Source organism: Leptodactylus fuscus, chromosome 4, assembly GCF_031893055.1.
Source record: "Leptodactylus fuscus isolate aLepFus1 chromosome 4, aLepFus1.hap2, whole genome shotgun sequence".
Taxonomy (NCBI): Eukaryota; Metazoa; Chordata; class Amphibia; order Anura; family Leptodactylidae; genus Leptodactylus; species Leptodactylus fuscus.
Genome location: NC_134268.1, coordinates 183,284,652 through 183,312,034, shown reverse-complemented (window position 1 = coordinate 183,312,034; position 27,383 = coordinate 183,284,652). Strand labels below are relative to the sequence as shown.

At 42.4% G+C, this 27,383-nt stretch overlaps 1 protein-coding gene across 1 annotated transcript in view; it reads right to left on the bottom strand.

Moving 5' to 3' along the window:
- The window catches only part of ABCB5 (ATP binding cassette subfamily B member 5), a 63,956-nt gene that overhangs the window by 24,498 nt on the left and 12,075 nt on the right, over positions 1 to 27,383 (bottom strand). The window contains exons 3-20 of the mRNA XM_075271485.1: positions 26,043 to 26,103; positions 22,635 to 22,785; positions 21,587 to 21,629; positions 16,429 to 16,620; positions 16,189 to 16,360; positions 15,597 to 15,721; positions 15,348 to 15,522; positions 13,989 to 14,102; positions 13,614 to 13,724; positions 12,186 to 12,311; positions 11,856 to 12,059; positions 9,954 to 10,124; positions 4,537 to 4,698; positions 4,002 to 4,157; positions 3,673 to 3,816; positions 1,703 to 1,807; positions 181 to 258; positions 19 to 102 (exon numbers count right to left, since the gene is read on the bottom strand). Coding sequence (XP_075127586.1) covers positions 19 to 102; positions 181 to 258; positions 1,703 to 1,807; positions 3,673 to 3,816; positions 4,002 to 4,157; positions 4,537 to 4,698; positions 9,954 to 10,124; positions 11,856 to 12,059; positions 12,186 to 12,311; positions 13,614 to 13,724; positions 13,989 to 14,102; positions 15,348 to 15,522; positions 15,597 to 15,721; positions 16,189 to 16,360; positions 16,429 to 16,620; positions 21,587 to 21,629; positions 22,635 to 22,785; positions 26,043 to 26,103 — 2,374 coding nt within the window. The remainder of the gene's footprint in view (positions 1 to 18; positions 103 to 180; positions 259 to 1,702; positions 1,808 to 3,672; positions 3,817 to 4,001; positions 4,158 to 4,536; positions 4,699 to 9,953; positions 10,125 to 11,855; positions 12,060 to 12,185; positions 12,312 to 13,613; positions 13,725 to 13,988; positions 14,103 to 15,347; positions 15,523 to 15,596; positions 15,722 to 16,188; positions 16,361 to 16,428; positions 16,621 to 21,586; positions 21,630 to 22,634; positions 22,786 to 26,042; positions 26,104 to 27,383) is intronic.

The window sequence follows — 27,383 nt, the reverse complement described above, 5'->3', positions numbered from 1 at the left end:
GGACTGATCTGTACATACAGTTTGGATCTGAGAAGCTTCTGTAGAGAGTCTTGTTGTTAAAGCTCCAGTGTTATTTTTCTTGTCATCAAACCAGGATATTTCCTAGAGGATAAAAGAAAAAAAATCACTGATGTTATAACACATGCAGATGGGGACATTGAATTCATTTTCATCACTAACCTGACGTAACATTGCTTTGAATGCCAAATGCCTCAACCGCATAGTAAGAACTTCTCCTGATCTTCCGAACATGAAACCCTGACAAGTCAAAGAAAGAAAAGAAGAAAAATTATGAAAAGGGGATATGCCATGTATATTTTTAACCCTTATTCATAAAATACAGGATACATTACTGGTTGCTTGGGGTCCGTCTACCAATCCTGAGAACAAGAGGTGTCTTGCTCCAGTGGACACAAAATATGTCTCCCTATGCTATTCATTTCAAGAGTGACGGAAATAGTTAAAGTACAACATTCAATGTTATGGTGTCAGGGGATGTGACAGAATCTGCGTCAGAATCCGTGTCAAAAAACCACCTCCAATTGAAATCAAGCCAGTCATTGCCTTTTCCCGCGAGCGGTTTGTTCCCGCTCGTGGACAAAAGAAGCGACATGCCCTTTCTTCAGGTGGATTCTGCGGCTGACACTTCCTCCCAACTAGGCCCATTCATTCACGTCTAATCCAGAGCGGTATCCCGCAACTGGATGCCGGTGCACTGTATGCACTGCCCCGGCATCCAGTCGCGGCTAGCTGTTTTTTGGACCGGATTCAGAGGCGGCCGCCGCGTCAAAATTTGGTCCAAAAAACTCCTGTGTGAACTTACCCTCAGGCTGATATCAAAGAAGTGTCCTATTTTAACATGTAACTTGGCCAGTCAAGATGTTTCTGAGGCCCCACGTTGCAGAAACACATCTTCTTTAGTTGAAGATTTTGTTGCGGTTTTTTGAACCAAAGCCAATAATGTCTACAAAAGGAATGCTTAATTCACTCCTGCCTCAAAAAACCTCAGCAAAATCTGCAACAAAAAATGTGCATTTCCATGCCGTGGGGCTTAAGGCTGAGGCCCCATGTTGCAGAAACGCAGCTTTTTTTGTTGCAGATTTTGTTGCGGCTTTTTGAGCTAAAGTCAGGAATGTATTGAGCAGAAGGGAAAAGTATAAGAAATTTTATAGCGTTCCCATTCCTTTTGTGGCCATTCTTGGCTTTGGCTCAAAAAACCGCAACAAAATCTGCAACAAAAAAAGCTGCGTTTCCGCAATGTGGGGCCTCAGCCTTAGCCTCATTTTGACCTCTTAATGTGGCAAATTCAACAAATAACCATTTACAGTTCTTTCCAACTTATAAACTGTTGTGCATAATCATTTTGAAAGTGGATTTTGATATTTTCATTTGTGAAAAAAATCAAAAATTGGGAGATTTTCCCAATAAAATGGTTGAAGAAGTGTACATTATACTGATTGTCATAAAGCATTTAGGAAAATCCAAGAAAAATATAACTGGCACAATATGTTGAAACGCGGTGTACGGTGCTCATGTCCATGTTTTATTTACTCTGCCGGTTTCATTTTATTCCATATTATGGAGAATCATTGGTGAAGTGTAAAAGAGAAGACTTCAAAGTAATGACAGTAAAACTGGGTTCATAGGCCAAAAATTGGTAGTAATTCTATTAGGAAAAGGAACCAAATGAACATCAACTTACCTGTAAGAAGTACGTGAAAAAAGACACCAAACCAATTACTGCAAACATTATACAATAGAAGTCAGAGTCACTTTTTATTTTATCTGAATCGTCATAGCCAAAGATCTGTCAAAGTAAAAAAAAAAAAAAAAAAAAAAAAAATGTGTTTCTGGGGAAGTTAAAAGCAAAGGAAAAATATGGAATCTGAAGACTGGTTGATAGCAGTGTTATAAGCTGACGTCCTGCTTTTATTAATATGGTTGGTTAGTGTTTTTACCTGCTATAAAATATCTGCCTCATAATTCATTCACAAATCTGCTGCAGTCTATGCAAGTCTGTGTTAGGCCTGGTTCACATCTGCATTCGGTATTCTGTTCAGGAAGTCGGCATGGGGACCCCCAAACGGAATACCGAACGCGTTGATAAGTGTTGAGAAATGAAAGCACATGGACCCCATAGACTATAATGGGGTCCGTGTGTTTTCTGTGTGCTGTCCACATTGAACATGCAGAGAGAAAAGTACTTCATGAACAACTTTCCTGTCGGCATGATTCGTGCGGACACCGTGTGGAAAACACACGGACCCCATTATAGTCTAAGGGAGTCTGTGTGCCTTCAGTGCTCATTGCTTCTCAGTGCATTCGGTATCCCATTCGGGGGGTTCCCAAACGGACTCCCCAAACGGAACACCAAATGCAGATGTGAACCAGGCCTTAGTGATTTGTGACCGTTACAATTTTGATCCATTGGAGACTGAATATTCTCCCTTATGTTTTCTTAGATCAAAATAAAGATGGGAAGACAGTCCAGGGAACAAGAGAAGTGTCCAAAAGAATGGATCTCCTGTTTGTCATCATGGGGTCTAACAGGTATTATGTAGCAGCTTCTTGTACTTTTTCTTGGAATATTCCATCCATCATTTTTCAGTTGTCTAAGGCTATATTTACAATACATTAAAGTAGCAGAGTAACACAGAGTTCCTATTGACTCTAATGTAAAAAAACATGATGGTTGCCGTCTTCCGTCATGTTTGTTAACTTTTGTAAAGTCCTGCATGCATAGTTTTTTCTTCCCTCAGAAAAGTAAAAAAACATGACGGAAGAAACCTTACGTTATGGGTTTTTTTGCCATTGGGGTGAATGCCGATGGAAATCTCTCTCACAAAATCTGTAGAATCAAGAGAGGGAATATGACAAACCAAAATCTTTACTGAAGAAGTGGGGGATGCAACTTCTGGCCATCTTTATTGTAATTTACCGGGTGCTATTATTCTCTATGGTCCAGGATTCATAGAATAATTTATAGATTTCTTGATCTACAGGAAATATCTCTTGAGCATACATCCCTTAAAAGGATTCTGTCATTAAAAAAAACACGTTTTAATTTAAAGGCACATAGGACTAGCCCTTTATAAAGCCAATTGATCTCTTACCTTTATTGTGAAGGTCCACGCCACCGTTTTTGAATTTTTCGTTGTTTTTCACTGTGCTCAGAAAGCATAGGGAGAATTCCCCCTGTGCTCTGAGCACAGCATTGTCATCCATTCCAGTCCATGCATTCTACTCCCTTACTTGCAGGAGACCACCACAAAATGGCCGACAGAGAAGCTGACTGCGCATGTCCATTGGCCATTTTATGGTGGTCTTTTACAGGAAGAGGAGTGAAGAGGAGGCAAATGGGCGACGGAGCAGAAGAAAGGCGGTGCTGGAATGGATGACAATGCTGTGCTCAGAACACAGAAGGAATGCCCCCTGTGCTTTCTGAGCACAATGAAGAATGAAGAAAAATTAAAAACGGCAGTGCAGACCTTCAAGATAAAGGAACAAGATGAATAGCCATTATAGTCCTTTTAGTTTAAAACATGTTTTTTATTGCTAGAATCCCTTTAAAGGTCATTCATTACATGGGTTACTGATAATGGTACCACTCTCTACACTGGTGCTAAGGCTATTCAGACAGTTCTATTTTACTGGACGTCCTATCTTACTTACCGCTATAATTTTGGCAAAAATGATGCAAAATGCTGGATGACCTCCCCCATTAATTAATGATGCGAGAGTCCCAACCATAATATAAGGCCATTCAGACTGGTTGAGTTGCAAAAGTTTTATGAAGGAAATATTGGGAAGACTTTCCTGTAAAAGAAATATAGTGTAACTATTAATATACTTAACCCTTAACAGTCAATTTAAAATTGCAAAGCCCCACCGGTAAATGTCACTGTTTGGCTAAGGCCTCATGTAGCAGGTCACTCCTTTATCTTATACTAACTGGACTTGAACAGCAAATTGGAGTTAAACGTAAATATTCAAGATATTACCTCTTCCTCATTCTCAGCTTCATTTTCCTTATCTTCCTTGCCCTCCTTTATGTTGTTTTTTATAGGAGAGTTAGGGCACTTTACTGGTGATGGCTTATGTGGTATTCCATTTAGTGACTCCTTATTCTCAGTATTATCTTCTGTTCCTTGTATAAACTGTAAAACATAAGCGTATATAGTAGTGTCAAGCCAATGAGAGACCCCATACCCTGTGGCCTACAGAATTGTATTCCAATTCGTTATATTAAAAAAAGCCTAATGTTGTGCCCCAAAAGTTTGTTTCGGACATACTTCTGTTTAGAAAACAGACTTGGACTCCATATCCCAGTATCATACATTGATCTATCTTAGCTTACATTTTGATATACAAGTTGTATACAGCCAGTTCATGACAACTTATGTAAAGTGGATCCCTACTCTATGTGGTGCAGCACCCCATGTCAACCAGTTCCGCTGCTACATGACCTACACCATTAGTTTCAGATTTTGTTTGTGTTGATTCAAGGAACTCATCATTTGGCCAAGGCCTGTATACCTGTGCTGTTGCAAGAGTATGGTATGCTCCTTTTATCTCCATTAATGCTGAATGGGAGCCTTGCTCGGCCACAGCGCCATTTTGCAACACAACAATTAGATCCGCTGTCCAAACTGTGCTGAGACGATGAGCAATGACGATTGTCGTACGTCCCTTACTGACCTGAAAAAATCAAAGCAATATAAATACACCCTATACACACAGATCATTGATTCTGTTCAGTCTTCAGTTATTCTATAAGTTGGTCGGATTTTTCAGTAAGTTTCTAATTGATATCATGTATCTTTAATGGGTCAGAGAATAAACAATTTCGTGTGAGCCCTACTTTAATAAAATTTGTGAGTTTCTTATCAGACTCAGGATAGATGATTTGATCGCTGGTAGCCCCACCGCTGAGTCCTCCATTGATCATCAGTAGTAGTATCACAGTGAATCATATATTATTAACATGGTTTTATGTGAACATCACATATAGGAAATTCAAATAGTAGAAAATATATTGGCACTATAAGTAATAATAATTCCCAGAAAAGAAACAGTTAAAAATTCATATGTATACAGTATCTCTGAAATCTTATGTAAATGAGGCACCTGGTGCACTGGGGGAGGGTCTTCAGCTCCCGGAGCACTGCACTTGCTGCTCAAATAGAATGGGTCAAAGTAGTGAAAGATCCACAAAGTACTTGGAGTGGTACAGGCAGGAGATGGTTGGGGTCTGAGCAGACAGAACAGTGTTTTAGGGAAGGTCCAGCTTCAGTGCACTAACTGCCTCATTTGCATACAGGGTCGGACTGGGGTGTCTAGGGCCCACCAGTGGAATTGTTTCTAGGGGCCCACCACCAGGACCCTGCAGACCAGCGATGCCGAGACAGGGCAGCTAAAGGTAATACCATCTCGGGAGCCATGCTGCTCATCTGCCATACAATGTGCAACAACATACTACCTAAACCTACTGCTACACTCTGTATGGAAAGTGAACAGCACGGCTCCTAGAAATGTTACCATTACCTATAGCCGCGCTGTCCTGGAATAGCTGATCTGCAGAGGTCCTGGCTGTTGTATCATCACAGATGTAATATTGATGGCCTATCCTAAGGACAGACCATCAATATTATAAAGTTGGATAAATCCTTTAAAGATTTGTCCAGGAATTGGATCAACCCATTTGCCTGGCGGGAGGTGTAAAATAAAAAAATAAAAAGTGCCTTCACCTGTCCCCATTGCTCCATTGTCCGCCGCCAGTGTCCATTCAGTCTCGTGCCGGCGCCTCCTTGCTGGGAGTCCTGCACCTCATGGGACCACTGAGACCAATTAGATACAGGATTTCCAGAAATAAGGCCATGAGACTGAACAATATGCTTAAAGAGGACCTTTCACCATTTGGGGCACATGCGGTTTAATACACCGCTAGAAAGCCGACAGGGTGCTGAATTCAGTGCAGCTTTCCCATTCTGTGCCCCAGGTGAAGAGCTATCAGTGCCGGTACCGTAGCTCTTCACTGTCAGAAGGGCGTTCCTGACAGTCAATCAGTAACGCCCTTCCTCACAGTAGCGTCTATTGCGTTGTACTGTGTGAGGGGGCTTTGCTTACCGCCTAGTGATGACGTTGAGCGGTGAGGAACGCTACCTCCCCCCAGTACACGTCTATGGACGAACATTATCAGGAGGGGAGGGGGCGTTCCTCCCCGGTCTCATAGTACAGCGATATAGGCGCTGCTGGGAAGAAGGACGTTCCTGACTGACTGTGAGAAACCCCCTTCTGACATTGAAGAGCTACGGTACCGGGACATATAGCTCTTCACCGGGGGCACAGAATGGGAAAGCTGCACTGAATTCAGTGCACTGTCAGCTTTCTAGCGGTATATAAAACCGCATGTGCCCCAGGTGGTAAGAGCTCCTCCTTAACATCTCAATATACTGTACATCACACTATAAGGATAAGACCTAGCACAGTGTCCCACAGCCAAAAAGCTCTGCAGGAAAAACCCCGGCGCCAACACATCAGTTTTCCTGCAGTGCTTTTTGCAGAAACTCCACAGAGGTTTCCTCTGTGGACTTTCTGCTTCCATTCTACCTATAGGGACACTGTAGGTGTTTCCGTAGGTATAAGTCCTGCGATTTCCAAAAACTGCAACATTTACCTACACACTCATACATATACATTCATATATACTCACACACACATATACATTCATATATACTCACACACACACACACATATATATATATATATATATATATATATATATATATATATATATATATATATATATAGCATATACACATTTATATACATTCATATACCATATATACCATATATACTAACATATATACATACACTCACACATTATTATAGCATACTGTATATACACACACATACCTATATACAAACATACAGTCCTCACACAGTATACAAGTCACATACTTTAACCCTTAAGCATACCTCCCAACTTTTGAAGAACCGAAAGAGGGACAAAAAGTGCGGCGCGCGTAGCGCGCCGTGGCAAATTTAGCCCTGCCCACTTTTGTGTTGACTCCGCCCACTCGTTAATTTTTCATGTGCCCGCACACAGTATAATCCTCCTACAGTCACCCGTAAATTATATGTCTCCCCTCTATCTCTCCCCCAGTTTCATATACACCCTTCATCTGCCCCCAGTTTCATGTCCCTCTTCCATCTCTACCCCCAGATTCATGTCCTCTCCATCTCTGCCCCCAGATTCATGTCCCCACATCTCTGCCCCCAGATTCATGTCCCCACATCTCTGCCCCCAGATTCATGTCCCACATCTCTGCCCTCAGATTCATGTCCCTCCATCTCTGCCCCCAGATTCATGTCCCCACATCTCTGCCCCCAGATTCATGTCCCTCCATCTCTGCCCCCAGATTCATGTCCCCACATCTCTGCCCCCAGATTCATGTCCCCACATCTCTGCCCCCAGATTCATGTCCCCCCCATCTCTGCCCCCAGATTCATGTCCTCCATCTCTGCCCCCAGATTCATGTCCCCCATCTCTGCCCTCAGATTCATGTCCTCTCCATCTCTGCCCCCAGATTCATGTACCCCATCTCTGCCCCCAGTTTCATGTCCACTCCATCTCTGCCCCCAGATTCATGTCCCTCCATATCTGCCCCCAGATTCATGTCCCCACATCTCTGCCCCCAGATTCATGTCCCACATCTCTGCCCCCAGATTCATGTCCCCACATCTCTGCCCCCAGATTCATGTCCCCCCCATCTCTGCCCCCAGATTCATGTCCTCCATCTCTGCCCCCAGATTCATGTCCCCCAACTCTGCCCTCAGATTCATGTCCTCTCCATCTCTGCCCCCAGATTCATGTACCCCATCTCTGCCCCCAGTTTCATGTCCACTCCATCTCTGCCCCCAGATTCATGTCCCTCCATATCTGCCCCCAGATTCATGTCCCACATCTCTGCCCCCAGATTCATGTCCTCTCCATCTCTGCCCCCAGTGTCATGCCGTCCTCTCCATCTCTGCCCCCAGATTCACGTTCCACCTCCACATTAAACTTACCTTCTCCTCCGCTCCCTCGCCGCTCTCTGCACGCCTCTCTCCCTGACACATGCGGCTGAAGCTGCTTGCGTGCTCGCTTCACCGCTGCGTCTCTCTCTCGCTGACACATGCGGCTGAAGCGAGGACCTGTGTCAGCTCCTCGCTTCGCCGCTGCCGCCGGCTCATGGCTTGTACATCGCGTCTACAAGCCAGGAGCGGCAGCAGCGAAGCGAGGAGTTGACACAGGTCAGCTCCTCGCTTCAGCCGCATGTGTCAGCGAGAGAGAGACGCAGCGGCGAAGCGAGCACGCGAGCAGCTTCAGCCGCATGTGTCAGGGAGAGAGGCGGGCAGCAGTGAAGCGAGGAGCTGACGTGTGTCAGCTCCTTGCTTCAGCCGCATATGTGTTCAACTCAGATCTGCGTCCTCTGGACGCAGATCTGAGTTGAAATCGGGACATACCTCCCTCCAACCGGGACCGCGGGACATGTCACCCAAATCGTGACTGTCCCGCAGAAATCGGGACGGTTGGGAGGTATGCCTTCAGTACTATCATGGTGTCTATCATAGTGATATGTGTATGGTAATGGTGTATGATAGACACCATGATAGCACTTAAGGGTTAAACAAATATACACACATACATATTAAATATTACATTTTACCAAAAAAAAGAAAAAAATATACTCACATTTGTGAAGCAGCAGCAGCAGACTCCTCTGTCCCCACACGGGCCGATGTAAGCGATGACTCACTCTGAAGAGGAGGGGGAGGGGGGAAAGTCCCGGCTTGCAGAGAGATCGCTTCCTAAGATTGCACTGGCAGGAGGCCCCTCTGTGTAAGTGTCGGGGCCCTGGGAAACTGCCTGCAGCCGTGCTTCTTTATTCATTACAGCGCTGCCAGCAGCTTGGGGCCCCGAGCTTACTGTTCCAGCCCCTGCCACCCACTAGCAGCGCCCAGTTTATCAATGCAAATGCACTGGACAGGGGCCCGAACCAGCCCCTGACATCCCGATCGGACCCCTGACCAGGGAGCTTACTTTTTCGCATAGGAATACATTGACTAGCGTTGATTGGCCAGCAGTCCCCATTGTGGTCCGATCTTAGACTCCGTCTCCTCACAGATGAGCCTTTGGCAGAACCAGCATTGATTGGCCGAATGCTGTACACAGGCCAATCAACGCTGGTCAATGCATTCCTATGACAAAAAGTCAGCTCCCTCATATCAGCAAGCTGCCATTTCTCCCGACTAGCAAGGACGAGCCTGCTGCAGAACCAGCATTGATTTGCCACAGGCTCGTCTTTGGCAGCTTGCGGTTACGAGGGAGCTTACTTTTTATCAGTGCAACTGCAAGCACTGTGCAGTTAAAGCGCACGGACCCCATAGACTATAATGGGATCCATGCGCTTTAACTGCACAGCGCTCCTCCTAAACACTCTACTCCTGCTACTCGTGGACTTGGTGACTCTCCTTTAGTCAAATAGTGGTTTCCCCTGAAACAAGCTTTTTTTTCCCATAGACTATAATGGGATTCAATATTCGATTGAGTAGTCGAATATTGAGGCTCTACTCGAAACGAATCTCAAATCTCGAATATTTCACTGTTCGCTCATCTCTAATAACAAATGTATCTTATTTAGCACTGTAATGTATCCTACAAGACTACAACACAGTAGTGAGAATATGCTTGGTGGAGGTGGTAGATTCCCTTTAAATGTATCATGTGACTTAGAATCTTTGCAAAACAACATTTAAAAATAATGTGAAATTTAATTTATCTTGATATAATTTTATAGAACAAGAACTAATACAATAAAACACATCCAGAAATGGAAAAATGAAAGAACATGCTGCAACCTGAAGTGGCTACAATGTATTTTTTATTATGACATGGACATATTACCTACCTTATCTAGAGCTGCTTGCACAATTGACTCACTTTCAGTATCTAGAGCAGAGGTGGCCTCATCCAGTAGTAGTATCTTCGGATTTCTCACTAAGGCTCTAGCTATTGCTATTCTTTGCTTTTGGCCACCGCTTAGTTGTGCCCCTCTTTCTCCAACCAGTGTTTCAAATTTCTGGAATGGAAGCATTTTTTTAAAAACACTAAAATTATGTGAAAAAAATTGAAAGAAAGTAGATGAGTCTCAGAAGTAAGAAGGCGTTAGTAGTGTCCGTTGCTAGCGTCCGTCACAAAATGCATGCAGGGCTTTATCTTCCATTACAAAAGTAAATAAACATGCCGAAAGCTAGCTTCTGCCATGTTGTTCACATTAGTGTCAATGAGAAAGTTCTCTGTGACAGTTTAATGTCCGTTGCTGTCATCCTATGACGGAAGACAGCAACGGACATTTGTAACGGTAGTGTGAACCGAGCCTCACAGACACTATCAGAACAGACAGCCAACGGTAGTGTGAAAGCCCCTTTAGTATAATTGTAGTTATATGAAACATACTTTTCAATCAAAAATATTATCATTATAATTTTCATTACCAACATAGAAAATACAAACTAGATCTAATCACTCTAGCACGGAAGAGCCTTCATGCAAAATGTCTACCATATATGATATAAAAAATATAAAAATGGTTAATATCAGAAAAAGATGTCAGTCAGTCTATAGTGGCTACTGCTATTATCCTGCATGTCCAACTTTATGTCCAGCTGCAAAAAAAAACAGTTTCCCTGCGGACAGGCAGAAGACACACACGGCTGGTCACCTTTACAAACCCATTCAAGTGAATGGGTTTGAAAGCTGACTGTCGGATTTCAGTCTCCTGTCCAGTTTCGTGGGGCAGAAGACGGAAACCGGCTGGACTGTACAAACTGGATGCGGAGCGCAGGTGTGAACCCCCCCTTATGTGTAATACCACTACATAGAATTTCTTAATATATGACATCTAAACAACCTTAAAGGGATTCTACCATTAAAAATCTTTTTTCTGTGGCTAACACGTCGGAATTGCCTTTAGAAAGGCTATTCTTCTCTTACCTTTAGATGGGATCTCCGCCGCGCCGTTCCTTAGTAATACCGGTTTTACCGATATGTAAATTAGTTCTCTGGCAGCAATGGGGGCGGGCCCAGCGCTGAAAATGCGATGAGGGCGTCTCCACCGCTGCCCGAGAACAGGATCCTGCGCCGCCTCTATCTTCTGCTGGATCCTCCCCTTCTTTCTTTGGTGGCTTCACCTCTGTTGGCTCTGACACTAGTAGAGCCGAATGCACATGCGCGCAATTGCGGCCTCGGAACTATGTCCGCGCTTGAGCATTCGGCTCTACTAATGTCAGAGCCGACAGAGGTGAAGCCGCCGAAGAAAGACGAAGAAAGAAGGGTAGAATCCAGCAGAAGATAGAGGTGGCGCAGGATCCTGTTCTCGGGCAGCGGTGGGGACGCCCTCATTGCATTTTCAGTGCTAGGGCCCGCCCCCATCGCTGCCAGAGAACTAATTTACATACCGGTAAAATCCGGTATTACTAAGGAAGGTGCGGCGGAGATCCCATCTAAAGGTAGGTGACGAATAGCCTTTCTAAAGGCTATTCCGATGTGTTAGCCACAGAAAAAAGATTTTTAATGGTAGAATCTCTTTAAAGTGTACTATCAGTTATAAACGTTTCCTAAATAAATAGTACAGGTTAATCTATGAAACTTATATATGAAATAAATCATACTTTGTACACTTCAATTGTTATACTTTCCATATATAATAAGTATTGTATACACTGATGACTGGTTTTATGTGTATGGTATACATCTCCTATACATAGCTTATTGTACTTCAAGTTCTATTAAGCTGCCATTGATCGCTTACCTCGGGCAGTGCCATAATAAAGTCATAGGCATTGGCTTCTTTAGCTGCTGCCTCGATTTCCTCATCAGTCACATTTTCTCTTCCATATTTGATATTCATCCTAATAGATGTTCCAAACAGGACGGGCTCCTGGCTGACCACACCGATTAAGTCTCTGTAATGTCTGACATTCAGAGATCTTATATCATGACCATCAACCATTATCTACAACAGCACATCAGGCAATGTTTCAATTAGTGGAGCTTATTAAACCAATTACTATCAGGGTAATGTCTTAATATTGGGGATTGTGATCATATCTTTGCGTGTAAAACAAGAAATAATAATTACCAATCCTTCTTGTGGGTCATAAAGTCTTTGTAGCAGCTGCACACTGGTGCTTTTACCACATCCACTTTGTCCAACCAGAGCCACCGTCTGTCCAGATTTAACTTTTAAAGTTAGTCCATTCAAAACCTTAAAAATAAATTGTGAAATTATTATATAAAAAATCACAAGAAATGTTTTTGCAACTTAGAATTTTTAAAAAAAATTAGAATTTTTGTAGGCTGAACTTAAACTTAGCTTTATACGGTAATGCATATTTCTACAGTATACTAATAGCCATTCAATTCAATATATCTTTCTGACTTACAATTCGACCACTACTAAACAGAGTATTATGACTAGATATGTCAATTGTCTGTGGCAAACATATACTAGGTTCAGAACTTCGCTCAGAAACCCAATCCGCTTAAGGCGAAGGCCTCATGGGACTTCCGGCAGCAAAAAAGCGCTGTGGGAAAAACCGTGGCAGTAACACATCACGGTTCTTCCTGAAGTGCTTTAGACAGAAAGTTCACTGAGTTTTCCTCTGCAGACTTTCTGTTACAGTTATAGCTATGGGGAAACCACCGGCATTTCCGTAGGTTTAATTGACATGCTGCGATTTCCAAAACCACGTTGGTTTTGGAAATCGGGCATGTCCGCACTGCTATTCTTACCGCAAAGTGGGCATGGGATTCACTAGAATCCTATCCACTTTACCCTTACTCTAAAATGCCACGGCTTTTCCATCCTGTGGGGCCACGGCCTAAAAAGAAGTTTCCTGGGGAAACTGGCAGACCCCATAGATTATAATGGAGTCCAGTGATTTCCTGCATGAAGAACTTTTCTCTCCACATTTTTCAAGCAGGATCGGGGACGGAATCCCCAAAAACAGGTTGCAAGCGCAGGTGTGAATCCAGCAATAGTAGTGAAAATAATGGGGCAGCATTGTATCCTGTATTTGTTGAAGCTTTTCAATTTGAAAAAGTATATAACGTTAATGGCATTGTTCCATCTCAAGGATCCTATCTATACTGGTAGCTTATGTAAATTGAAGACTTTTCCTAAATATATTGCTTTAGAAATTCTGCTTTGTTTGCCCGTTATGTGAACTTATTCCTTCCATTGTTTAGACTGCGCTGCTATAGCCATAGACTTGGGAAATAGGACAAGTGACGTCACTTAATCAGTGCTGGCAGGACAAGCCATTCAGCTAACTGCACTCTTCTGATAAAGCCGAGGCTGTTATCTCTCTATGTAAACACATAGATAATATAGAGTCCATTCTGTACAAGAACTTGCATATTATCTGACCTGCTTAAGTGTTCTCTGTCCCATTCAGAAGAAGGGGGAGAGGGAGAGAAATACAAGAAGTGAGAAGCAGACACTGCCTGGCTGAAAGACTGAGATGGGAGAACCCCTTTAATAAAAAATTTGTATATATTCTCTTACCGGAACATTTGGTCGAGATGGATAACAAAAATAAACATTTTTAAATTCCACATCTCCCTTTATATTATCTGGTCTGTGTCCGTCTGTCGAAAAGCTGTCAATAGTGGAGGCCTAAAAATATATAAAGATATATAACAGAGGTGAAAGAGGAAGCAAAGTATAAGGATAATGAACAGATATCATAATGGTGGACACTATTAAAATAATGGCTGCAGAGATTGTAGATTACAAACTAGGGGATCCCTATTGGCCACAAATGGCAAGGTGGTGGAGATGAGAGCCAAAGTGCTGGTGGGTACCTGGTGAAAGGGTTAATTCTACTAAACATTGACTATGCTTCAGTTTCAGCCCATAGTATCCCCACTTCTGATTTACCTGATCAATTACTTGATATATACCATAAGCTGCACCTCTTGCAATAGAAAATGCCTCAAGATGAGAAAATGCCTGACCGAGACAATAACTGCTGATCACCACGCTGAAGAAGACCTGTCAGAGAAGACGTATTTTAAGAATTATAGTAGAACATATATGACACTAGTTTATACTGTATGATTATCTCTTAGCTTTCATGAAAGCACTATATACACTACTACAGAGTGTTCTTCATCCTGATTCTGGAAAGATGACACCATCAATATTATTGAGGATCTGATACTCCTATCAATCAGCTTCTTGAATGTTATAGTCTATTTACTGCTAACCAACAACAGCGCTGGACATTGCATAGAGGCTGTGTTTGGTATTGCAGTTCAGCCCTATTCACTTGTATGGACTAAGCTGCAAACAGACCACTGGATGGATGAACGTGAAGTTACTGGCCTTTTAAAGGGATCCTATCAGTCAGACACAATTTTTTGTAGGTACCACGTTGGAATAGCCTTAAGAAAGGCTATCCGTCTCCTACCATTCGTCGTCTTCTCCTCACCGCCATTCACCTACAATCCTGGTTCTTGTTGGTATGTAAATGAATTCTTTCGCAGCACTGGGGGCAGGCCCCAGAGCTCAGACAGCACTGGGGGTAGCCCCAATGCTGCGAGAGAACTCTCTCCAGCACTGCCTCCTCTTCTTCAGCAGCATCATCTTCAGCCTCTTCTTCCAGTGATGGCTTGTAACTTCTAAGCCTCGGGCCTTGGGCAGAGCAGACTGCTCATACCCACAGGCCACGAGAAAATGGCCGCTTGCACAGTATTATAAGCTGCCATTTTCTCGTGGCCTGTGGCCATGCACAGTCTGCTCTGCCCAAGGCCCTAGGCCTAGAAGTTACAAGCCATTGCCGGAAGAAGAGGCTGAAGAAGAGAAGGCGCCACTGGAGAGAGTTCTCTCGCAGCATTGGGGCCGCCCCTAGTGCTGTCTGAGCACTGGGGCCTGCCCCCAGTGCTGCGAAATAACTCATTTACATACCGACAAGAACCAGGATTGTAGGCGACCGGCTGCGCGGAGAAGACGACGAAAGGTAGGAGATGAATAGCCTTTCTTAAGGCTATTCTGATGTGGTACCTACAAAAAATTGTGTCTGACTGATAGGATCCCTTTAAGCAGCAGCGCTCAACTGAGCATAACTGCTGATCTGAACAGAAGATCTTGGGGCCTTTGGTGTCATGTAGTATTGATGACCTAAAACTATATCACCTGGCTGATGGAGATGTTGCTGATATAACTTCCATGTCTATGAAACGCATATATACAGGGATATTAAAGAGATTATTAGTATATTCCCTTAGGAACACTTACCACGAGGGCATCTCCAACAGTATATCCCTGATCTCCCAAAATAAGGACTGTACCATACCAAAATCCTAGCCCATATGAGGCATAAACAAATAGATACACAAAGCCAAGGGCAAGCTGGGATGCAATTGCTTTCTTGATACCAAGTTTTTTGGCCTCTCCCAAATTATTTGTGTATCTAAAATGAAAACAATGACATATGATGTTTGACATGTATGAGCTTTGTGTCTATGGTAGAATCAATGAAAACACCTTTTTATTTCTTTCTCCTGTCCGCCAAACGCCACCACAGTCCTTATTGAGGAGAGGACTTCTTCAGCCACTGCTCCAGCTTTTGCATAAGCTGATAGTTCTTTGCTTGTCAGAGACACCATCATCTAGTTGTGGAGTAAAGCATCATTTTTAGTTTGTTATGTTAGATAACATTATGTGTCAGAATTTTGCACCAAAATTTTGGTGCAAATTTGGTGCAATTTTGGAGCACATTGTTGTATCCAAAGCCACCTCCTTGTAATCTAGTCCGAAGCACTATAAATAACTTTCTTACAGATACAAGAGTTAGAATGGGGACCAAGTGAAGGAAATTTGGTTTCATACAGTTAAAGAGGCATTTATGACATAGTCACAGGACTTGCAATAAACATCTGTTTAGGGGGAATCCTCCAGACCTCAAACCACTTGACAAGGTGACTACTAGATACTGAATTGGGGTGTGGAATGGACTGTCATTCTCTACATTGCAGTCTATAGGATTAACAGAAATAACTGATTCAGCTTTCAAGTGAACATTAAAGATTAAATAACTACATTATTGTTGATCAAGGTGATAAAATATAGTAGTTACCTTAGAACAGATTGCTGATGATATAGCCATCAGTGGACTTGTGGACATGTAGACTAATGCAAGCTGCCACCCTTTTGCCAATCCGATTACTAATCCTGCTATGCAAGTTGCAGAATTTTGCAAAAAATGGCCAACTTTGTCTCCAATGCCATCATTAATTTTATTGACGTCTCTAGAAATTGAAAGCAAAGTTATTAAAAAAGGCAACAAAGCGTCAACATAATTAGAAATATCACTTACTCTGTGAGACGACTATTAAGCTCTCCAGGTTTGGTGATGTCAAACCAACCCATGTCCTTGGACAATACGGAATGGAAGAATGTTTGGCGTATTCTTCGTGTCTGTCTTGCTGCCGCTAGAACCCAAAATGAAACTTGTACATATCCACAAACTAAGACAGCAGCTCCTATAGCAGCATAGTAGAAGGAAAACCTATGGAGAAAATTGATTGGAGATAAGTACAAATACATACAACATAGATCTTAATATTAGATCACACCATACGTCTCTCGTTCCTCAACCATATGAGTAAAGTTTTATTAAGATAATCCAAGTTTCCTTGTAAATCCTACATCTGTCCTGATTTAAGAGGTGCAACTGGATTGTTGGCGCTTATTTTGGTTTTCCATTTCATCTACACTATATAGAATAACTTTGCTCGTCTTCAGCTAGGTTGTCCTAGATTAAGATTTTAAGTAATATATGACATATTAGCAATACCACTCATGTCAATATTAGGTATCTTCTAATAGACTTCTCAAGTGTTAACCTATAACTGTAGTGAATGGCGCAAAAGCAGATAGGTAGATAGAAGTGACTGTATATAGGATTATTAAATTACTATGAATGAAATACAGGACATGGAGAAGACATATGCATTATATTATATAAGCAACTATGTAGTAGTAGCCACCTTAAGGGCACTGAGGGACACTGGCACAAGTACATTAACTTCAATCAGGGCGCAGAGGGTGCAGTTGCAACCATACCCAGGATGTTAGGAGTATTTAGGTTCTTTAATTTCTATTTTTCTTACCTGGGGAGTTTTTGGCTGCGCAGTGTCTGGAGTGACATCCTGGCGCTGCAGGGTTGTCCTGTCGTGAGTATTGGTGCACACCTTCTGACTTGCACGTGCGCACTGATGGTAGGCAGCTTTATCTCCTGGTTGATTAGTCTGTCCTCCCATTTGCACCTGGGAGGAGTGGTCTCTACTCTGTATTTAAACCCATGCCTCCCATGGTTCTGTGCTGAGTGTCGCTTTTACAGAGCTAGGCCTTAGCAGGAGGAGTAGGTGGTGTTCTGGGATAGAGGAAGTTCCGTGGTTGGTTTTTTGGGAGGTTTGGGTGAACGAGTTGGTTTGTGTGTTTTCCCTTCTGTGTTCACCAATCCTCCCTCTGTGTATAATTGACTGTGTGAGTGAATTGCCTTATCCTTTGATTTCTACTCAGTTTCCCTGTGTTTGTTTCCTAGTGTAAGGTTCCTTCCCATATTGGTTTGGGGGAATCCTTTCCCACATTTTTCCTGTGTGCTGCTTGTGTTGTTAGTCAGCGCACACCCTTGTCAGTCCCTGTCAGTAGCAGCTTCACTTGTTCGTTAGGGGTGACCCCCTTTAGTCTCCAGTCCCTAGAGGTCTTATAGGGCATTCCTTCTCCCACTTCCCTCTAGGCCTACGGAATCAGTGAGAGAGGAGCTGTCGGGGTCAGGCTTAGCCTGAGTACAGCCGACCCACACCCGTGAGGCAGGGACCGGGATAGCTAGTGGGAGTAGTGCAGGGCGAGATTCCCTACTGCTATCCCTTAGCCCCGTTGCCGCTACCTGGACTGACATAACAGTACACTCAGCCGGTAAAAAAAAAAAAAAAAAAAAAAAAAAAAAGGTTCGTTTGCATTATGACGGACCTGAAACAGTTGTACCAGGCGGTGCAGCAGATTTCCACTGAGATGGAGGGGATCAAGCTACGAATGGATGCCATCCAAGCTTCTGGCGTATCTCAAGTACAGCAGTTGGCTCAACACACAGCCTCTCAGGTGGAGGGCATACAGAGGCAGGTGAGTAGCGCCCCTGTGGGTCGGCCTCTGGAGCCAAAAGTCAGCTTACCTGAACCCTTCCGAGGTAAGAGGTCAGATTTTTTCCGATTTCAAAAGGATTGTCTTTTGTATTTCCGGCTACGGCCGTTTTCCTCCGGATCTGAGGTACAGAGAGTTGGGATTATTATTACTTTATTGAGAGATGATCCCCTCATCTGGGCACATTCGTTACCAGCCGACTCAGCTTGCTTACTAACTGTAGAGGCGTTTTTCTCCACAATGGGGTTACTGTATGACGACCCAGACAGGGTACGCACGGCTGAGTATAACCTACGACGTGTGGTGCAAGGGGATCACGCTATAGAGAAATATTGCACAGAGTTTCGTAGGTGGGCAGCAGAAGTACATTGGAATGACCCCGCTCTACTTAGTCAGTTTGAGACAGGGCTCTCGGACCAGGTTAAAGACCATCTAGTTTCTCACCCTGTTCCGGGAGATCTAGATGAGGCCATGCAGCTGGCAATTAGAGTTGGACGGCGCCTCCGGGAGCGTGGAGACAAGAGTCCTGGGGGGCTTAGCCCTCCTCAATTCTCTGTTTTTAGAGAGGACCCGGGGGACCAACCCATGCAGATTGGGGCCACTGTGCGAAGTGCAAGACCCAAGAGTGAAGGGTCCCGCACAGTACGCTGTTTTGTGTGTGGAGGGATGGGACATGTAGCAAGGGTATGCCCCTCCAGAGAATGGTTCGCCAAGGAGAGTAATAACCCCAGGTCTATTGAGGGTAAAGGGAGAAAACCTACTAAGGAGGGAGGTGTGCATATTTCCTGTACTCAGACTGCCGGGTTGACCCTTGAAGGATGGGTAAATGGGCAGAAGTGCCGGATTTTGGTTGATTGTGGTTCGGCAGTCAACCTTATTGACTCAGAGTTTTGTGAGCAATTAAGGGTGAGTCCTTTGGTCTTGGAGTCTCAGATACCGGTGTGGGCTATTGATAAGACCCCTCTACAGCAAGCTGTCATCTCCAAACAGGTGGAGGGTTTGGAGTTTATTGTGGGTGGCCACAGGGAAGAGATTGACTTGTTCTTGTTGTCTAAGTTACCAGCACAAGTAGTTTTGGGGTGGCCCTGGCTGAAGCAGCATAACCCTATTATCAACTGGGAGACCGAGTCAGTAGTTTCTTGGGGGCAGGGGTGTAATGGTCGATGTCTGCCCATGTCCGTTATGTCTTTGTCTATAGACAATTTGCCTCAAGAAATATGTGAGTTCAGGGAAGTCTTTGAGGAAAGGGCAGCCAAGACATTACCACCACATCGCACCTATGATTGCTCGATTAAATTTATACCTAATGCAGTGTTACCCAAGACAAGGTTGTACAATCTCACTATTCCGGAGAGGGAGGCGCTCAAAGAGTATATTGAGGGGAGTCTAGAGGTGGGGCATATTCGCCCATCTAAGTCCCCAGTAGCAGTGGGGTTTTTCTTTGTAAAGAAGAAAGATGGAGGGTTGCGCCCTTGTTTGGATTTTAGGGAGATTAACAAAATCACGGTGCGGAATCCCTATCCCATTCCGTTGATCTCGGATCTATTCAGCCAGATTACGGGAGCCCGCTGGTTTAGTAAAATAGAAATTAAAGAACCTAAATACTCCTAACAGGATCCTCCCCTCAAGGAGAAGACTCCGGATTCTCTAGGAGCATCCTTCTTCGGGAACTCCTTGTGGAATTTCTCCACGAGTCTGGGAGCTGACACATCCGACTCCAGGACCCAAGAATTATCCTCAGGACCGTATCCCTTCCATGTCTCCTTGTTAAAGAAGGCCAAGAAGGGAACGTCTCCAGTTAAGGTTCCACCAGTTTCTGAATCCGGGGAGTATGAGATATCCCGAGTTCTGGATAGCAAATATGTTCGGGGGAAGCTATGGTATCTGGTGGCATGGAAGGGATACGGTCCTGAGGATAATTCTTGGGTCCTGGAGTCGGATGTGTCAGCTCCCAGACTCGTGGAGAAATTCCACAAGGAGTTCCCGAAGAAGGATGCTCCTAGAGAATCCGGAGTCTTCTCCTTGAGGGGAGGATCCTGTTAGGAGTATTTAGGTTCTTTAATTTCTATTTTTCTTACCTGGGGAGTTTTTGGCTGCGCAGTGTCTGGAGTGACATCCTGGCGCTGCAGGGTTGTCCTGTCGTGAGTATTGGTGCACACCTTCTGACTTGCACGTGCGCACTGATGGTAGGCAGCTTTATCTCCTGGTTGATTAGTCTGTCCTCCCATTTGCACCTGGGAGGAGTGGTCTCTACTCTGTATTTAAACCCATGCCTCCCATGGTTCTGTGCTGAGTGTCGCTTTTACAGAGCTAGGCCTTAGCAGGAGGAGTAGGTGGTGTTCTGGGATAGAGGAAGTTCCGTGGTTGGTTTTTTGGGAGGTTTGGGTGAACGAGTTGGTTTGTGTGTTTTCCCTTCTGTGTTCACCAATCCTCCCTCTGTGTATAATTGACTGTGTGAGTGAATTGCCTTATCCTTTGATTTCTACTCAGTTTCCCTGTGTTTGTTTCCTAGTGTAAGGTTCCTTCCCATATTGGTTTGGGGGAATCCTTTCCCACATTTTTCCTGTGTGCTGCTTGTGTTGTTAGTCAGCGCACACCCTTGTCAGTCCCTGTCAGTAGCAGCTTCACTTGTTCGTTAGGGGTGACCCCCTTTAGTCTCCAGTCCCTAGAGGTCTTATAGGGCATTCCTTCTCCCACTTCCCTCTAGGCCTACAGAATCAGTGAGAGAGGAGCTGTCGGGGTCAGGCTTAGCCTGAGTACAGCCGACCCACACCCGTGAGGCAGGGACCGGGATAGCTAGTGGGAGTAGTGCAGGGCGAGATTCCCTACTGCTATCCCTTAGCCCCGTTGCCGCTACCTGGACTGACATAACACAGGAACCTTAGAGGAATGCCATACTTTAGAAATGGTAGACATTTTATATTGGAGCCCAAGAGTTTCATGTTACTTGTCTGACAACGATATAGCAGCAACAATATCAAATACAAATGGCCCCTCACAGAGATTTAAGCTGACCCCAACACTGTAGATAAATATCTTTGGAACAATATAATGTGTATGGGTACAACCCAATAGACCCGTACTGATGGATGAAAGATGGTTTGGATATGTTAGATTTTAACGTGTTCTGTTATTTGTTTCCCTGGGAGATAAATGCTTCCTGACATGTTCCTAGTCAAATATTCTCTAGTCCACCTAATGTGCACGTTTATGGGTGAATCGAAAAAAAATGACTCTCAGTAAAAAGAACAAACATCTGACACATATGAGTATCTTATCTTATGTTTATGGCTGGTATTAGTGGATAAGCATACGCAACTCATATAACTTACAGAGTCATCTGCTCTTCTATTGGTCTGAAATGTGCACATGAAGCTGTAAATAGAAAACATATGAATATACATATGTATATTATAAATCCCGACAAAGTTATACTTGACACATATGGCTAATATTATATACCACTGAACTTAAAGGGGTATTTCCATCTCAAGGATCCTATCTTGCTTATGTAAAATCAAGAGTTTTTTCTAAATACATTTCTTGCCTTTCTTGTTTGCCTGCTATGGGAAATTATTCCTCCCATTATTTACACATCCATATCTAGGATCCCAGACTGTAGTATCTACTTATCTAGGCTTATAGGATGGATGACGTGACTCACTGCTCTCTGGAGGGGAGGGGGCTGAGTTCTCTGTATTACTTTCAGAACTGTTATTCACTGCTCTTCCATCCAGACAATGAGTTCAGCTAATTCCAGTTTGCTGATATAGGCTTAGACAGTGTCTGCTATCTCTTTATGCAAACACAAAGATAACAATGAGTTTAATACAAGTTCGTTGTCTTGGTAGAATGTAAGTGTTCTCCAAACCGGTTTAATGCAATATACATTTACTGTGCATATTATTAAATCTGCTTTATTATAGATTTCTAGTAATCATAATAAATAATCTTCCATGGTAAAGGCAATGTCTATATCTAGTAAGGTAGTGTCGGTTCATCAAACAGTCAAAGCCACCTACCAACTTGTTGAAAAATGTAGGAAGTGAGAAGAAGAGATAGCAGGAAAATTGATGAGAGATGAAGATGGGAAAATCCCATTAAACACTATGTAAAATGAATTTTGGAGTGGCCATTTTGATCAGTTTGGCACATGTTACTGTAAGACTTCCTTTCTTTTTCAACCCAATTTACATGTTACCACGTACAGCTAAAAATGCTGCAGAGGCATCATGAATATGGAGTGTAGCCTATATGATTTTCGGTACTATTAAACCAATTTTGCCACCTTTCTAATGTTCTAGTAGGAATACGTTTTATTGAATGTATTTATTATATATTTTATCTTTTATTTTTAATGTATACATTTGATATCCTTACACGAGTTTTGTATTGATGAGTTGTGACACAAGATACTGTCAGTCATTTCGCCAAACACAATGTGCATTACTGGAAGGCAGATCCCATTACAGAGTGCACCGAGAGACCCAATGATCATGTACAGTATGTCCAGCCCATCTGCATAGCGAAACTAAAGAAAATCAGATTCAAAGGAAAATAAGACTCAAGTTTAGTATGTTGCAAAAAATACAAAGATGTTAGCTCAGCCTTACAAAGACTTATTGGTAATATACTGTAAATTCTGACATTATGGATCATTAGTTTCCTAGTGTCTTAAAGGTTATTTCTATAGAATGTGATATTATATAATTAGAATATACCATCACTTTATGGTCAATAGTGGTCAGACCTCTGAGACCCCCAAAAATCCTTAAAGGGGTTCTCCAGCAATTGACCAAAAAAAAAAAAAAAGCTACAAGGCACCTGCCCTGTTTCCTACCTGCATCCTCCTACTAAGGTGCAGATTTTCATTTTGCCTCTAGGAGTATGACTGTGGGGAAAAAATTCTGCAGACTTTCAGAAAACATCAGTTTCCATAGGTATAATTGATATACTGCAAAATATTGGAATTTCAGCATGTCCGCTGCGGATATTTTTCTGCAATGTGCGATGGGATTGGCTACATGCTATGTTATAAATTTAGAAACATACAATTTCACAAGATACAGTACTGTGTAATGTTTTAGGCAGATGGTATTTTTGGCATGACCACCCTTTTCCTTCTATCAATTCTTCAAGGTATAGACAGTTTTTGAAAGAACTTAGCAGGGAGGTTGTTCCAAACTTCTTGGAAAGCTAAGCACAATCCTTCTGTTTCTTCATGTAATCCCAGACAGACTGGATGGTGATGAGATCAGGGCTCTGTGGGGGCCGTATTATCCCTTCCAGGACTCCTCATTCAAAGGGCGGTCGCACCAAATATTGATGTTCCTCATTTATTCATTGACTTAATTTATAAATAGAAACTATTAACCTTTAGATTGTTGTAAGCGTGCTTTATTTGCAGCATTTTTCCCACACCTGCCTAAAACCTTTGCTCAGTCCTATAAATTGTAAACTCAACGGGTCAATAGTACAATAACAACATGTTCTGGTAAAAACTATCATTTTATGCTTGTATTGGTGTCCAAAGAATATGGTATTAGAGTCAGTATACTCTCTGTATGACACACTTGATTATATCAGATGCAGCAAACCATAATGGAAGTCTCCATTTCCTTAAAACGGAGCAAAATCCATTTATCTCCACTGATACCAGGATACAATCTACTCCTCACAAGAAGAGCTGTTAATCCATGTCCGGTCACAGAATAAATCACATACGCAGCTTTCAGAAAGAGACAAATATAGACAGTGCAATACTGTCCTACAACACAAAGGTCCAATAGAATATTTAAATCTATTTGTAAACAGACCATCAAAAAGTCCATAAAAAAATAAAAACATATGGCATCTGGGCAGTGACCAGAATTGATGTTGGTTTTATCATTTTATGTGATTTTAGATGGCTTATTTTTGAGTATAATAACATTTTTGTGATGTAAGACACAACTGCATTAAGGGGAATTTGTCATTTGTCTATTTTTTGCCCCTTTTTAGCTGTGTGCTCCTTTTTCTGAGGTGTATTATTATTATTATTATTATATATTATTTATTTTATTATTATTATTACTACAAATAATAATAATAATAATAATAATAATAATAATAATAATAATAATTTAGCTGAAATTGTGATTCCACTACTGGCAGATATCAAGCTTTTTTACGCTGCCCATGCACTGCAGTGAGGTTGTTCCTTTTTTGCCCCTTTTTGCAAAAGAGGCATGTCATAAAAGCTGCATAAAATTTTAGTTAAAAGGGCTCTATCAGCAAAATCATGCTGATAGGCTATTCAGGCACCGTAAAAGTTAAACTACCCCCACCCACCCCCCCACCCCCCTGTTTTAAAATAAAACCCTAAAACAGAATGTGATAAACTTACCGAACGTGCACAGCGGGCAGGCATTCAGGGTGCGCCGTCTTCTTCATCCACGCCTCCTCTTCCTCCGATGTCCTCGTGTCCCGTCCTCCTCCGGTGCTCGCGAACTGACATTGCTTAAAAAAAATGGCCTGGGCGCATGCGCAGTAGTATGCGGCTTCTACTACGGCTACTGCGCATGCGCCCAGGCCATTTTTTTTAAGCAATGTCAGTTCGCGAGCGCTGGAGGAGGACGGGACACGAGGACATCGGAGGAAGAAGAGGCGTGGATGAAGAAGACGGCGCACCCTGAATGCCCACCCACCAGGCACGTTCGGTGAGTTTATCACATTCTGTTTTAGGGTTTTATTTTAAAACGGGGGGGGGGGGGGGTAGTTTAATATGACCTTTACGGTGCCTGAATAGCCTTTTTAAAGGCTATTCACGCATATGTGGGGCTCTATCAGCATGATAGCATGATTAGCATTGCATGATTATCATGCATTAGCATGATTTTGCCGATAGAGCCCCTTTAAAAGAACGAGGGTAGAATTAGAAGAAAATAGGTTAAAGAGGTTTGATCAATGCTCCCCTATGTACATGTTACTACTTGAAGATTTGCACTTATTTCATCACTGTGGCATCCCGGCCTCCAATAGAAATATAGTTTGCAAAAACTAAAAAAAAAGTTGTCTAAAACTAAAATGGAAGTCTAAAATTCATCTTTTATCACAAATAATTCTACCTAGGGTCAGACTGACTTACAATCCTACAATGGATCAAAGGTCTATTCAGTTATGCTCCCCAAGGGTTAAGAAGAAGAGAACACAAATTAGTAAATTCCTTGCCACTCAGCTTTGTTTCTCATGGGTGGATTCACAAATAATCTGTATGTCCTACATGTGCATTGATCGCAATAATAAATGTGATACAAAGAAAAGCAGGCACAGACATGCACAAGTTCTTTATAGACTGATGGTTGGTCCAAGGAACTCTCTGTTTCCTCCCAGTATATCCTTTTACTTCTTATCAACCCTTCCAATTCCCTTTTCTTGCATAAACAATGCTTTTAACCCTTTACGCTTAGAAGTGTTCTATGCATTTCATAAATAAAACAATTCAACCATAAAAAGAAAAAAAAAACAGTTTGCAATATGAATAATAATTCTATGTAAACTATTGTCCAGTATTTTGTTGTGGTTGCCATAGCTCCGTCCAGCACTACATTTATTTTGTGTATGACTTTTATTGATATTTTATTAGCATAACAATAAACAGATTTATCGTCAACTAATAAACACAAACTCCTGAAGTTAAAGGAGTGTTCATGCCTACATGGTTTTTGTCCACATATGTTCTTACCCTTATTATCCAATTCAGTTACTTTACAGATTAACATGTGTCTCATAAAACAATGGTCTACTTACAATTTTGATGGGACTAACAGCTTTCGCTTTTACTTTGCTCCCTTCTTTTTCATTATCTTGCCTTTAAATGAGAAGAGAACCAAATAAACCAAAGAAGGTGGGATAAGAAAAAAGGTTAGACTTTCCCATAGATATAGCATCACCCCTGTCACTGGTCTGTGAATAGTGTTGTAGTCCAGCCTTACTGAAGAGCATGTTGGGAAAATAAGTATTGAATATCACTTTCATGTTTCCTTATTGTTAGAGGATCCTAACTCTAAAATAATAATGAGACTTAAAGGGGTTGTCCAATGTCAGCAAATAAATATTATTGTTTGTAATTCTGCCTGCTGTCATTCTAGTACATAAAAATCAGTCCATGGTCATGTGATAGACAGTCCATAGTCATGTGATGGACACACAGATGACTGATTACTGTGCTGTGAATGTAACAAGCCGTGCACCTGTGTGTCCATCACATGACCATGGACTGTCTATCACATGACCATGGACTGATTTTTATCCACTGGAAGTAAACAAAGAATGAGAACAAGCAGAGATCTAGAAAACCGTGAGAAATTGATACACAAAGTATATTGGAAAAATATTGAACTTTTAATAACATTTATTTGTTAAACTGGAAACCCCTTTAAGCCATTATTCCACTCTATACTACTGGGTCGACTTGGTTAGGTTTATCTAGACCTGATTCACTTACAATATAGATTGTTTTCCACTACCAAAACTACTAGCTTCATGTAGCTGCTTGTGAGCTAAGTGGCAACCTATCAGCTAGGCAGAATTCGGACACATGACCTTCTACAAGCCGCCTGGCTCACTTGTTATCTATCCTAAACCGGTGCTAAAAAATTACTGGTATTAGGTACTTTGTGAAGAAATAGCAAAAGTCTTATAGCAGCAAATCTTGTATAAGTGTGAGAATAAACTCCAGACAACTTAGGACTTTAAATGCAAAAAGTCACTTTTTATGATCACATCATAGAAAAACAAATGAAAATAATTTCCCTACAAGTAGTCTTGGAAAAGGGGAAAGACTACATGCCTTTTAGGTCTCAAACTGCTAATCCCATAAATACATAACCTATGATAGAACGTGATACTGATGTCTTAGCCTAAGGCCCCACATAGTGAACTGCAGCTAAAAAAATGTTACAGAAAAAAACGCAGGAAAAACAGTGGTGGTTTTTCTTCCCTTATTAAACCTATAGCGAAAATGCTTGAATTTCTGCAGCTATAGCTGGTTTCACACTAGCGCTGACTCTCCGTACAGGGATTCTGGTCCCCTTTCTGCTTGCAAGCAGCACTTTTCTCTCCGCATTTTTTTACCTTTTCAGGTGGAAA